At 43.9% G+C, this 12,707-nt stretch overlaps 3 protein-coding genes across 5 annotated transcripts in view; 1 reads left to right on the forward strand and 2 right to left on the reverse strand.

Annotated features, from left to right (window-relative positions):
- Positions 1–12,707, forward strand: part of wake (wide awake) — a 39,089-nt gene that overhangs the window by 11,956 nt on the left and 14,426 nt on the right. For all 3 annotated transcript variants that reach the window (XM_065312776.1, XM_065312700.1, XM_065312857.1), the window contains 3 exons: positions 7,656–7,834; positions 7,890–8,241; positions 8,309–8,541. In XM_065312776.1, coding sequence (XP_065168848.1) covers positions 7,656–7,834; positions 7,890–8,241; positions 8,309–8,541 — 764 coding nt within the window. The remainder of the gene's footprint in view (positions 1–7,655; positions 7,835–7,889; positions 8,242–8,308; positions 8,542–12,707) is intronic.
- Positions 1,081–5,014, reverse strand: LOC135799794 (interaptin-like). Its single transcript, XM_065313038.1, has 2 exons — positions 4,659–5,014; positions 1,081–4,578 (listed from the first exon to the last, which is right to left on the reverse strand). Exon 2 carries the CDS (start codon positions 4,571–4,573, stop codon positions 2,588–2,590), a length of 1,986 nt encoding a protein of 661 aa, XP_065169110.1. The 5' UTR covers positions 4,574–4,578; positions 4,659–5,014; the 3' UTR covers positions 1,081–2,587.
- LOC135799882 (uncharacterized) lies at positions 5,420–7,114 on the reverse strand. The gene is made up of 2 exons (XM_065313149.1): positions 6,973–7,114; positions 5,420–6,896 (listed from the first exon to the last, which is right to left on the reverse strand). Exon 2 carries the CDS (start codon positions 6,804–6,806, stop codon positions 5,805–5,807), a length of 1,002 nt encoding a protein of 333 aa, XP_065169221.1. The 5' UTR covers positions 6,807–6,896; positions 6,973–7,114; the 3' UTR covers positions 5,420–5,804.

Below are 12,707 nucleotides of genomic sequence, written 5' to 3' on the forward strand. Positions count from 1 at the left end.
CACCATATTCAATGTGGGGCGCGCTTTCTCGATGAGGCGTTTTTCGCAGGCACAGTATAACACGAAGGTCTGATGTTTGCTTGCGCCGCGCCGCCAGCGTGTTTGTTTGGATATCGAATTGAGTGTATTGTTTATATGCAGAGAAAAATTTATGACCGGACATAAGTAAACAGACAGGCAATTCGGCGGGCTGCTATGATGTTCGCAAACATGAAAAACACGGAAAACGCGTGTAGGCCGCGATTTCAACATCGGATAGCATTCATCAATCGATTAATGGAAATTACGTGCCTTTTCTCAACAGTTGAATCAGATGCCACCGCCGGTGCGCTAGGCGGATTAAGAGCATTTTCCGAGCTGATGTGGAACCGCTGTCCTATTTCGGAACGTCTGAGCACTCCGCATAAATAAGCACTGCTCGGCGGCACTTATTGAAAGTGCGATAGAGGGATAATTTGCAAGTCTGAATGTCGCCGCCGGCGGCGGGCGTTAACCTCGACGGCGACGAGCAGCGGTGTGGTTGTCAGTTCCGAGACAATTGCCGTCGTTGATAAGCCAATTGCTAATTGCATGAAAATCATAGGTGCAAAACGAGCGCCACGTCAAATGTCAACGCGCCGGCACCAACGCCGGCCGCCCCTCTAATGCGGGTCACAGGGCCGTTGATTGCTCATAGCATTTACTGGTATAGAAAGAAACGGACTAACGGCGTGAGCGCATCGATCAATTTTTATTACATTCCGAGAGAAACGCGAAGGAAGCGGCCGGGGCAGTGGAAGTGTGTGCAGCGCCGACCATCCCGCACGGGACGGTGAAAAACGATGAAACTACTCATGGGCGAAGTTTACTTTTGCACACGTCCCTACCGCCGCCCTTTTCTTGAGACGGAAAGAAGACGAGCAAACTGGAAGAAGAACGAGCATAAAACTCAGTTTCGTTCGCGTTACATTGCGCTTTATGAGAGTTGCTACAATAGAATACTCTCTATCGTTAATTCCAGACAAGTTTGTGAGAGCATCAGAAAATTGCCATTGCACATGACTCACTTGTTGTAGGTAGAATGTGCTGAACGTATTCATATTACATATTAGCAACTTGTTTGTGCTTTATTTAATCATAGCTCAGATAAATCAACAAAATTCCACGTTTTGGTAAACAACGTATAAACCAATATGTTCATACAAAAGCAGTGTAAACAAACAAAAAATACAACAACACATCTTGAATCATACACACTTCAATCCGCAGTACTGATAGTAACGCTGTTATTGCTACGACGAATGCGACCTGTGCGTGCCATACCACCGCCTAAGATTGATGTCTTCGCCTGTCGCATATTTATCTCAACGAGTTTCAGGAAACGTTGTTTGAACGCAATGATATAATCCTCGTACTCTTCGCGTGTGGCAATCACCTGTACCACACCGCCATCCTTGATTGCTTGCACCATGGCCAAGGCCTCGTTAATATCATTCATAATCTCATGGAACTCTGGTTGTTCATCATCGCCGAAATACTCGATCACGCGATACCTTAATACGTCGAGGCGCATGGAGATCTCCATGAACTTATCAAACGTCTTCACTTGGCGTAGATATACCTCGGGAATGCGGTATACATCGTCTAATACTTCTGGTTTGCAATCCACTCTATCGATTTTCTCTTCTTTCGGAGGCAATTTGCATTTCTCACAGGCGTCGTGCCCGTCGCTGGATACCTTCTCATCTAGAAGGGCTTCAAGTCGATTCGCTTTCTCCAACAGGATACTGCGCAACTCTAACACCTCGCATTCATTGAGACCCTGAACAAACGCATCCAACTCTTGCTTTACCGCGCGCTTTTCATTACTACTGCCATCACACTCGTTCACCTTGTTTTTAAGGTCTCTATATGTTCGTATCCAGTCTTCGGGGCGTTCATCCACTTCCAGGTTGCCCCTTTGGTAGATATCCAAGTAACTAGGTGACTGTAATTGATAACCGTAGATGTCCATCAAACTATCACACTTGTCTAGGCTGACCGTAGAGGCAGAGGTGAAAAGAGGTAGAGGTGCCGTACGATTCTTTCGCAACTTTTGCAATCGCGTTCGCACCGACTGTACCATGCGTTCGGACTTCATACGACGTGGTTTACCTTGTTGTGCACCCATATTTATATCGAATCTAACTGTTATAAATCGGCGAAACTTTTTTAATCGGCGTTTACGAAATATCAGCACCGATAAGATAAGTGACATATAATTCGAGACAATCAAATTACAAAGTGCACTTAGTTGAGCGCCCGTTATTATGGTTGATGGTTTCAAACCAACTGCGGACAATATTCACGCCTTTGAATATTTCTTATCGGTATTAAATTGGCGATTGGATCTAAAAATATAAGTATTGGTAGTTAACAGTAGATGTCGCTATTTATACGTGTTCTTTTGCTATACTTGGTAATATACAACTTGTAAAACATCTATAAAACGAAATATTGCTCTATGTTTAAATTATAATGAAGCTGTTCGTTGCTATTAAAAACAAGACTAAAATAGTACGATTAAATAAAAGCCTACATCAAAGCGTAGTGATTAAGAAATAGAGGTTTAAACTTCGGTCCCAGCGTAACGATTGTCCATGTATCTTCGTTCATTGAGTCGTTTGATCGACTGGCGCACTTCGCTGAGCGCATCCTCTCTGGCAATTTGCACGAGCTGATCGCCTCCTGGCTCGATCAGGTCCAAACGCAGCAGAGCGGACTTCAAAGCATCGTCTAACACTTTGAGCTCCGGATTGTCCGCTCGCCACGCGTAGCTTTCGTTGATTTGCGTCTTGAGTATCTCCAACTGTGCGAGGGTGGCGTCGATTTCCTGCAGGTGCTGCATGTCCTTACTGTTACGCACGTTACTACCATGGCCGTTGCTTGGCAGAGAACTGTCCTTGTGCTTCTGCTTCAGGTTCCTGCACGTGACTTGCACGCGCTGCATGATCATCTGTCGTTGCTGCTCCTGGTGGGCGGTCAATTTATCCTTCAAACTCTCAATCTGGATAATCATTTCAATAAGACGTTCATCTAGTTCGTTATACTTTTCCAAATCGCTTCCATCAAACTCCTCCACGGCGTACTTCAACACGTTGGACTCGTGACTGAGTTTGTCAAGTTGTTGAGTTGCAATGTCATCTAATAATTCGTCCTCGGTCTTTTTCTGATCAGGACTAGATGATCCATTTAATATAAGCTTCTCGGCGTTACCAACATAAGTCGCAGTCGCATGTTGCATCTGTGGCTGCTTAAGATGGGTTAAATTTGGGCAACTCTTGTTACTTTTCAAAACATGCGGTTGTTGGTCGTCTCGTACGTAGACGGTTTCGAAGTTTGTTTCCATCGACTGCTGATTGGACATGTAAATAGACACTGGTCTGCGTTTAGCGCTCGGAGTCATCTTGGCAGTAACCAATTGACATTCATTCTGATTTTGATCCAACATAACCCCCAGTCCATTATATACATCTTTAAGGATACGATAGACTTGTTCGGATTCTCTTACTTGTCCTTGTTTCACCTGAATAGCAATCTTTTTATACTGCATATGGAACAGTTCAGTCAAACTTAGAATTTTATTGTTGCTGAGAGAGCCTCTGGTGTTTTCCACGCACTTCTGATTGAGTTTTTTTAAAGTGGACGAAATGAGCGTAATAATAGATTCACGCTCCGAACTTAATCTGGGATCCTTGATCTTGCCCAACTTGTCCCAAAGCTTCATCAAGTTCTGGCTAAGAGTATTATACTCTGGTGTATCCTTATACCCGGAAAACTTCTCGCACTCAGTCTGCAGGGACATGACTTGTCCGCGAATCATTGCCAGCTCATCTTGAACATTCAAATGCTTTTGCGTCTCACGCTGATTTTGCGACTGCTGTTGCTTTTGCTCTTCTTGCAGCTGTTGCGGCTGTTGTTTGTGCTTTACCTCAACTGCAGGCAGTTTCGACATGGCTCCCCCATCCGTTGCAATAGCTTGTTCTTTGGTCGCCAACTTTTGCTCGTACCTACGCAGTTTATTTCTGTATTCATCCTTATACGCCTCCAACTTACTGTTTGGCCGCACTTGTAAGCGATCCAACTTGGTACGCAACACTTCGATCTCTTTACGAGACGCAACCGCATCTTCTTTCGTCTCGGTAACGGAAATTTTACTGTTTAGGTGGTCAACTTTCTTGCGGATGTTCTGTAGATCCTCAACACTCCTGCTGTGCTGGCGACTTTTGTCATAACGCTTCGCATCGGCGGCAATAATGGAATTCGATTCCACCGCGTCATGATCCAGGCTACTGTCGCGAATACTCGCGCGTTCCTTCTCCTTCAAATCTTCCAGATCGTGAAGCATATCTATCGCCCTCTTTCGTGTGCTGCCCTTTCGAGAACGACGCAATACATCCTGCACCTTTTTCTCGTGACTATCCAAAACCGCCTTGAACTTTTTTGTGCCGTCCGGGTAGGACTCTACTGATTTCCGTAGAGTATCCATGCCCCTCGATAGACCGTTTAGATAAACTTCATCACGACCATCGGCTTTTGTATTATTATTGCCCATATTGCCTAAAATAATGTGCGTTTTGTTACTTAACAGTTTTCAGTAAAGAAACTGTCGCAAATAAATAGAATAGAAAAAAACGTACTTAATTTTATTTAATTCTGTGCACTTGCAGTGCACAAATACTGTAGATGGTAATACACCTGTACGTTGTAAGGTGACTCCTTTAATCGACTGGAGTAATTACTCAGTATTATCACAAACAATCGGTTTATCTTATCATCAGCGTATTTTGCTTATCTCAATAATTGAGGCACCGATGGAGTGCGGGGCGTTTTTCGGCAGAGCGCGATTCTATCATAAACAACGCACCACACGCGCCGAGGAAATGGGAACGAGAAATGTTTACGTTCACGATTTCGCCACGCTGAGTAATTAAACGTATTGATAACTCGTTAGAGTCAGGAGAGGCGTACTTCAAGTGCCCCGCTTAGGACGAGCGAAGCGACGAACACTGGCATGTCAAGCTCTACCACACCGCTTTAAATTAATTCTTTATCAACAAACGAAACATCGGTGGATTGATTTTGTCCATTGCTCATCTATTTATCATGCGATATTCTTTGTTTTTTTTTTCTTATCGCGTCTATTCATTAGCTGTCTATTAAAGCTACGCTGCCGTGCACGCAAATGTAATTTAGGACAAGCGTGGTGATACACCCTCAAGAGGGTTGAAAGAGTGAAGGGCTGGCGTCTATTAACTTCTCTATTACGTTACACATTTATCTAAGTTTTAATCCAAATTGGAGTTTTAATTGTTGTCGACGGTGCGCCATGCTGCGATGGACAGAAAATACGTTGTCGTGTTAGGTCACCACGGAAAATCGATAATGCGTTGGAGCTTAGTCAGTTTGCAACTTTTTCAAGTTTTATTATTAATTTCAAGAAATTTGTGTCGTACATTTTAGCCATTCAAATCTTTCTCATTCTCATCTCCCCGCAAAGCGTTTAATTTCAGAATATTTTACAATATATTACGACGTTTATCTTATAAACTATTCATATTTAGAAGGTAAATTGCAAAGCTGCGTTAGATAATGCCGCAGATTTGATTACCGTTGTTGTGTCGCTGTTGGATTGCTGGAATCATAGAGTAGGGTGTCGGACACGTAATCAAGGCTACCACCTCTGCTAGTAACAGAGTTTATAACGTAGTTTATCACTTCCTCTAAGTTAGTAAGGAATGTACAGAATCGTTGAGCTCGTGCTTAAACTAAAATTAGAACTAAATCTAAATCGACGTGACTTTAAAGTTGTACGTGAAAGTAGAGTTGATGGAGTGTGGAGTTTTTGGCCCATCGGAGAAGTCACTAGTCTGAGCATAGTCGCTGTCGCTGGAGTAGTCTGGAGAATCAGGATACTCGGAAAAGGATTTCTTACTGCCGCAGAAGTCCGCATCACCAGTTTTATGGAGGTAATCGCCCATTGACTTGCTGCGTTTGCGTGTAATCGTGGTGTTTTTGACAAAATGTCCATTTGTGGGATGCTCGGCGTAGTTCTGATGCATGGAGACCACTCGCCTCTCATCCACACTAAGCTGTTGTTGTAGCGACGGAGGGCGCCTGCCTGCACAGATCTCATCCAGCACTTCTTGCGACTCTTGCGCGTAGGCAATCGCAATTCGCAATTCGTATTTTAGCTGTACACGCTCGTGCAGCTCAATGGCGCACAGTTTCTTCACGTATCGATGGAAGCTCTCTTGCAGAAAGTGGTAGATTCTGTCGTCACGTTGTCCCTTAAATGTGAGCACCTCGTCGCGTAGTGGTACCATTTCAGCACGGATAGCGTGAATCGCTGCGAAGCTTTCTTCTTCTGGAGTGAGCAAAGTCTTTCTCTCCTTCCGCATTTTTTTCTTTTTACGTTTTTTAGGACCTGGCGATGAAGGTGCTGATGATGGGATGCGTTTTGTCCGGAGCTCCTCCGCAAACCTATCGCATGTTGCCATACACTCGTCGTAGAGTTGTTTGTACTTGGGTTTCGCCTGCACGTCAGCCACTACCGCCAGAAGTTCGTTCTTGTTGGCCTCGATCAGCTGATGAACGATCTCGTACTCATCGTCGGCAAGACGGTCCGGTTTCAGCTTGTGCTCGATGAGGTCAAAGTTGTGTTTCAGGACCCCGTAGAATTTCCGTCGTGATTTGCGCCGCGGCGCCGCTTGATCGAACTCTTTGCTGTTGCCTGCGCCCATCTTTGTTGAACGTGAACTAGCGCAGTGCACCATACCCTCCAGCATTATCGTCGCGTGTTATCTAATCTAATTGTTATCAGTTGTTATTTGCCGAGTTGGCTCTAGCTAGAGCATCGTCTCGTCCCACGATGTTGACTGTAATGACGAGATTTAGAGAATGATTCAATAACCGCAGAGTATTTTCTCGGTCTGTCTGGACTTCTAGACGTACCTGGGTTTGATTGCTAGTCGGAGGTTTTCTATTCAGGCTGTTGGAAACCTCATGGAACGCGTCGAAAGTTTGCAGAAATTTCGGCGTTAGAAGGGAAGACACTCCCCGCGTTGAATTCAAACGCTCATAGACCAAGGGTTCGTCTAAACAATATTTGCATAAAGTGTAATTATGATAATCAAGTTTACGAATTTGAAACTGTTCATAACAATGACTCACGTTTGTTTCCTGTTAACTTGGGCGTGCTTGTGATGGGCGCTAAGTCCAATTGCTTACACTGATTTTCAATTTCCTGCAAGTGATATTCAATTTGATGCAAATTGTCGCGAATGCAAGCGTAATGGTATTCCAAGGATGCTGTTGCCTGGATGACTTCGCAACATTCGAGACGTTCTAGTTTCGTTTTGTAATCATGCACGTTTTTTGATAAATCTGCATGCGTTTTTGCCAATAGATTTGTCATCGTTGCTTTATCCATGATGAGCAGATATTTGAAAGTTGCGATTTGAATGATTGTAACTTTTGTAGTGACGCGTCGGTAGTCGTGAAGCCCGTCGAGATTCGGTGATATAAACCGATGTGTGTCGCTGAATTGATAAGATATTCGTGCCACTAATGTCAATATTACTACATATGAATCAATACAATTATTGTACTTGAACGTATTGTATGTTTATTTTCAGTGCGCAGTTGGCAGCTTCCCGCGTCGACCAGCGAGCTTCATGTGCCGGCCTTGAAGATGCTCAACGCGCCAAGAGAAAACAACCCCCGCCGCTGTTGCGATCGCGCACACTGCCGGCAATTATTGTCCCAGGTGTGAGCATCCTACAGGCGCAAATTGGTAACATAAAACCAACCAAAGGTATATGATTCCCTGTAGACCAATGCGTGCTTGACCAAGCTTGGGCCGGTTTTAGATGTCGTCCAGCCGCTGCCGTCAACAGCAACGCCCAAGTCGCGTTTTTACTCCGGCCGCATGGTCTTTGCACGCGGTAGCGGTGATGAGACGCCGCCGCCGGATGGGCGCCGCAAGTCCGCCGTATCGAAGCTGTGTGTTGCGGGTGGCCACTATGGGCCGGAGCGCGCCGTGGACGGCGGCCCGCTCCTTCGAATTCCTGCATTTCCAGTTCAGCGCGCAAAAAGCCCCAGCCCCAACAGCGGCAACGCGTTCAACCGTCTCTCGAAGCTGCTTAACCAGTCGAAGAACCATCTGCCGGCAGCGGGGGCAGCTGATGACACCAACATCATGCGGCGCCTCAGCTGGGAGAGGTGCGTGGCAGCGGCGGCAACAATTGCGCCGCGATACAATAGGTTCATGTTACCATTGTTTTGCCAGAAAGGACATCACCAGCCGGTTGCCGCGTTCAGCGAGCATCGATTCCATGGTGGAGACCGTGTGGGCCGAAAGTTTCGTCGAACCCCTGCAGCAGAAATCATCTCAGCCCAGACAGTTTCAACGTCTGCCCGTAGAAAAACGAGCGTCGGTCACATCTAGAGCATCAGATCGCACGTTGGCGTTGGTCTCTCCTTCGGTCGGGCGCCGCCTCAAAGGACATCGCAGTGTAAACGGTGAGTGTAAGCATGCAAACGATCCAGTCATGTTTAGGTATCGCCAGGTTGGAAAGAAAACGCGAGGAATCATCCGAGCGTTTATTTCCGCAAGGATAACATTGTGAATAAACTGTCAACACGAAATTTACATGAAAAGGCATTCATTCATCTTTCGTATAGTAACCAAAGGTATTTATTTAGAGATGCGATGAGTGGGGCAATACGTTTAATTTTGATAAAAACAGAATTTAGAAAAAAATATATAAATTAAAACTAGATTTCATTTAAAGCGATCTGTTTGAAGCGACGCCGTAAGTACGCGTGGGCGTTTTATGAGAAATTTTAAATTTAATACCAACGAAACAGCAAAAGGAAATTATCAGACTTGTCTTAAAACCAGCAGGGAGAACAAATTAGTATTGAAATAGAAATTTCTGAAAATTGCTGTAGTTTTCATTTGTGCATTTTTCATGAATTTAATAATAATAAAACATCTTATGCTTTACTACATAAATTGCAAATATGACGAGTAGCCTATGAAGCCAACGAGTGTTGTTAAACTGCGGGTTGTTTCAGGTACCTTTAATTTTATCAATTCGTTTACTCTTTTAGAACACTCAAAATATTCAAAAATGCAATACCGACTATCCTTATAATCTTTAGACTGCCTTTATTGAGGTTTATTTCGAAGGAAGGCATAATTGTAAATAAATAAAATTACAATAATGGGTTCCCAGAATCTTATTCACAAACCCACAGCCCAGACGAGACTAACTCTCGGAATTGCATAAAAAATGAAAATGTTTCTATTTTTGATAGACGCATCAGCTATAAACGGCAACTTGAAAAGTTTTCCGCATTATGATTCATACATAGCTTTAATCAGAATTTCTATAAATATTTTTGCTATTTACTATGTGTAATTATTATAATCAAAAAGTCAGTCCTTATTAACATTGCAAATTCAATGATGAATTTCAATTAGTAATTAGCTGACTAACGTAAAAATAAAACATAAATAATGCTTTTGATATGCAATCAAAACAGACAAACTTTCTTCATTTCTCGAAAAGTCATGAAGTGAATACGATGTCACGGTAGATCACTTATTCACAAATTGTGATAAAAAAAAGTTACTCATGTTTTCAACGGGTGCAATGATAATGTCGTTGCAAAATATGATGGAAATATTGATTTTTTGTTTCAAAACGTCTAAGTATTAATTGGAACTCATTAATTGCATCGAATCTTACGCTGATTGTAATACGAAGGACCGTTTTATGTATCAAGTGCATTTCTGTGTGGTAAAATAATTATGGAAATTTGTAATTATCTGCAGCATCAACGCCGATAAAATAACCACTAATAAATAAGTTATGTAAATAGTGGCGCATTACTCTGAGAAGTAGTGCACGTGCATTATCGGCGTCATTATATTTCATCGGCAGTTAAGTTTATTACATACGGCTGACAATTCAAACCTAGGTTTATATCGTAACAGCCTCACATCAACGCGTCGTTTGATTGGTATTTCAACACCGCCACCGACGCACAGATAAAAATGCCGCCCGCGTGCGGATCGATAGCGTCGGTTTAAATTCTGATGCCACCTATCGCCTCGACAACTTATGTTTTGAAGACTTGCCATGCGTAATTGGCAATTGTGCAATCCGCCAATCAGGCATCGAAACGTTCGATCTAATCGAATTTTGCCGCATCCGTTCTTCCGCGCCGGTGTATAATTGAAACATCGTCGCGCCATCATGGGGACGGTAGTTTTCGCGCTATTGCGACAGCCGCGAGCCTTATGAACCAACATCGAAAGCAAGTTACAATGTTGTTCCGGCGTTCCGGGAGCCCTGCCGGTAGAAAATTTAATGAGCGCCTCTATTGATGCAATGAAATAAACACGGGCTTTTAACGGCAGCACACGTTGTGCCCGATGAATGCTTCCAGTGCTGAAAGAGGATCGGAATCGGCATGAGCAGTTTGGATTCATGAACCACACGCCGCAATAAACCTCCAATGTCGGCGCGCTCAGCAGCAGTTTTCATCTTCACAAGCTATTCTACTATCGCGTCGCTATAGCTACTCATATAACTGCGCAAATTTCAAAAACTCTCATTATTGTTGAAGTAATGAACCAGCTCTTCAATGTAATTCTCATAGTTGACGGTGTTACAAATACGAGCGGAGTAATCAAGCTGGCGCTAAATACGATTTCGGAATTGTTGAAAAATAATTACATGTATAAGTTGCTCGATCGAAATTACGAACTTTTCCTCTCCCGGCATCGTTCGGTTCTTTTTCGCTCATTTTGTATTCTGGCTCCAGCATTCGAGCATTGTACGAAATGTTTCAGTGCGTGACCGTTTACTTGCCGCTGTTCTTTCGACTTTTTATTCAGCCGGTACACAATGTGTATGTGTGTAACTCGAATTGTCTCACGGCATTCGAGCCTAATAATGTATTCGCGAAAATGTGGAATTACTCTTACGCAAATAAAATAAACAATCACGTTGGGTTCCTACTCAGTCGTCGGCTTCTCCTCATTCGGTAACGGTCACAAACATCTCCAACTTAATTTGACAACTTCACTGAAGTTGTACTAAGTGTCTCGTGATTTCCGGAAGGCCACCGCTGAATTAAGTGTGCATCAAATAGCAGCTCAAACAATTCCAAACATTATCAAAGCCTTTGTTTGATTGCCAAGTGAGACAGATGACATCACTTCCAATCCTCTGGTAAATATGTAGTTTAATAAAGCGGTTTTAGAAAGTCGCGCGCGGAAACTGCGCATTTCATCGTTTCCTGTTGGCTTCCTGGACTGAAGATGTGCGTTGCGTGCGGCGCTGTTTCGTCGTGCGACGCGTCCACTCTTCAGCGACTCCTTCGACCTGTTCCGTTATGCATTACACGCTTGCACATATGCCGCCCGCCAGCGTCCAGCGGCACGCCGGCCACGGTCCGAACTGCTGTGCTGCTGCTGCTGACAGAACGCGCGAAGAACGTGCCGTGCCGGACAGACAGTAGAAGCGCGCAGCGAGCGATTGTCTACCTTGATTCACCTCGGCAACGTCTACATTACCAATTTCGTTGGGTGAATCATTTCTATCCTATACGAGAGATAAAACGCAAACGCACGAATCCACCTATCTGTGGCGTGAATGCGTCTCACGTCGGCCACGGAACAGAAGTTGATCGCTACCACAATGCGTCAGCAGGAACGCGAGCGCGGCAAGTAAAAGACTTTTAAGTCAAGACTTAGGTCGAGTTGTGTGAAGAACGCGATTGACGTCGCAGTTCGCGTCCGTTTCGATTTTGTGCAAGTGGATCCGCGAAAGGTGCGCAGGACATTCGTGGGAGTTGATAATACGGTGGTGCATTGATAATACGGGTGAAAACATAGGTGATACGAATAAATGCGTTGCCATGGATACGCGAATTAGCGCAACGATGTTAACCAGGTAATAATCGGCTTAAGTGTGCCCACGGTCGATGCACCGCCTCGCCTGATTGCAGGTGTGCAGCAGTACGTGTACGTGTGTTTGAGGTTACGTTAACAACAATTAAGACAATTGATACTAATTGCTAAATGATTGGTTTCCAAATAAGAGTTGAGCGCGTTAGGTCAAGCGGGCAAAATGTTGAATTTTCATTAAGTTGCGCATTTTATGGCGGCATTTGCATTCAGCGTATGTATCTATTCATATCGCTTCATGTTTTGCTTCTCCGAGTTCACAAAGAAGCACATGCCGTGCATAATTAAGCGCAGTTAGATTAAATTTTTAACGGTCGCGTTGTGCCGCATAGCGTTCTCTTGCTCTCGTGTGTTTTCTGAACAATTGACGCATATCTCACACAATCATAATAACAATTCGGTTTAAAATTTCCATATTAATGAACCACGATGTGCGGATGTAGATTCTGGAAAAATACACGTTCAATGAAATATTTTATGAAGATAATCTATTCGTTTATCGGATACGAATCATGGTTGCAAAAACGATAATCACCTGCTTTATAGCTTACCGGTGAACACAAGAAAGTCACTTAAGTCGCTTCTGTGATAGAAGTTGCCTATAGTGCGCACACTTGAGTAAAGTTTCATTTAGCTGTTAAATTTTGCGTTCTACGAATCGTTTCGAACGAAGCCGTGCCGTTTACTTTATGAAGGGGCGATA

This window comes from Atheta coriaria, unplaced genomic scaffold (genome assembly GCF_025399875.1).
Source record: "Atheta coriaria isolate IRGN ID8LTWV9N9 unplaced genomic scaffold, Caltech_Dcor_3.1 hic_scaffold_1_pilon, whole genome shotgun sequence".
Taxonomy (NCBI): Eukaryota; Metazoa; Arthropoda; class Insecta; order Coleoptera; family Staphylinidae; genus Dalotia; species Dalotia coriaria.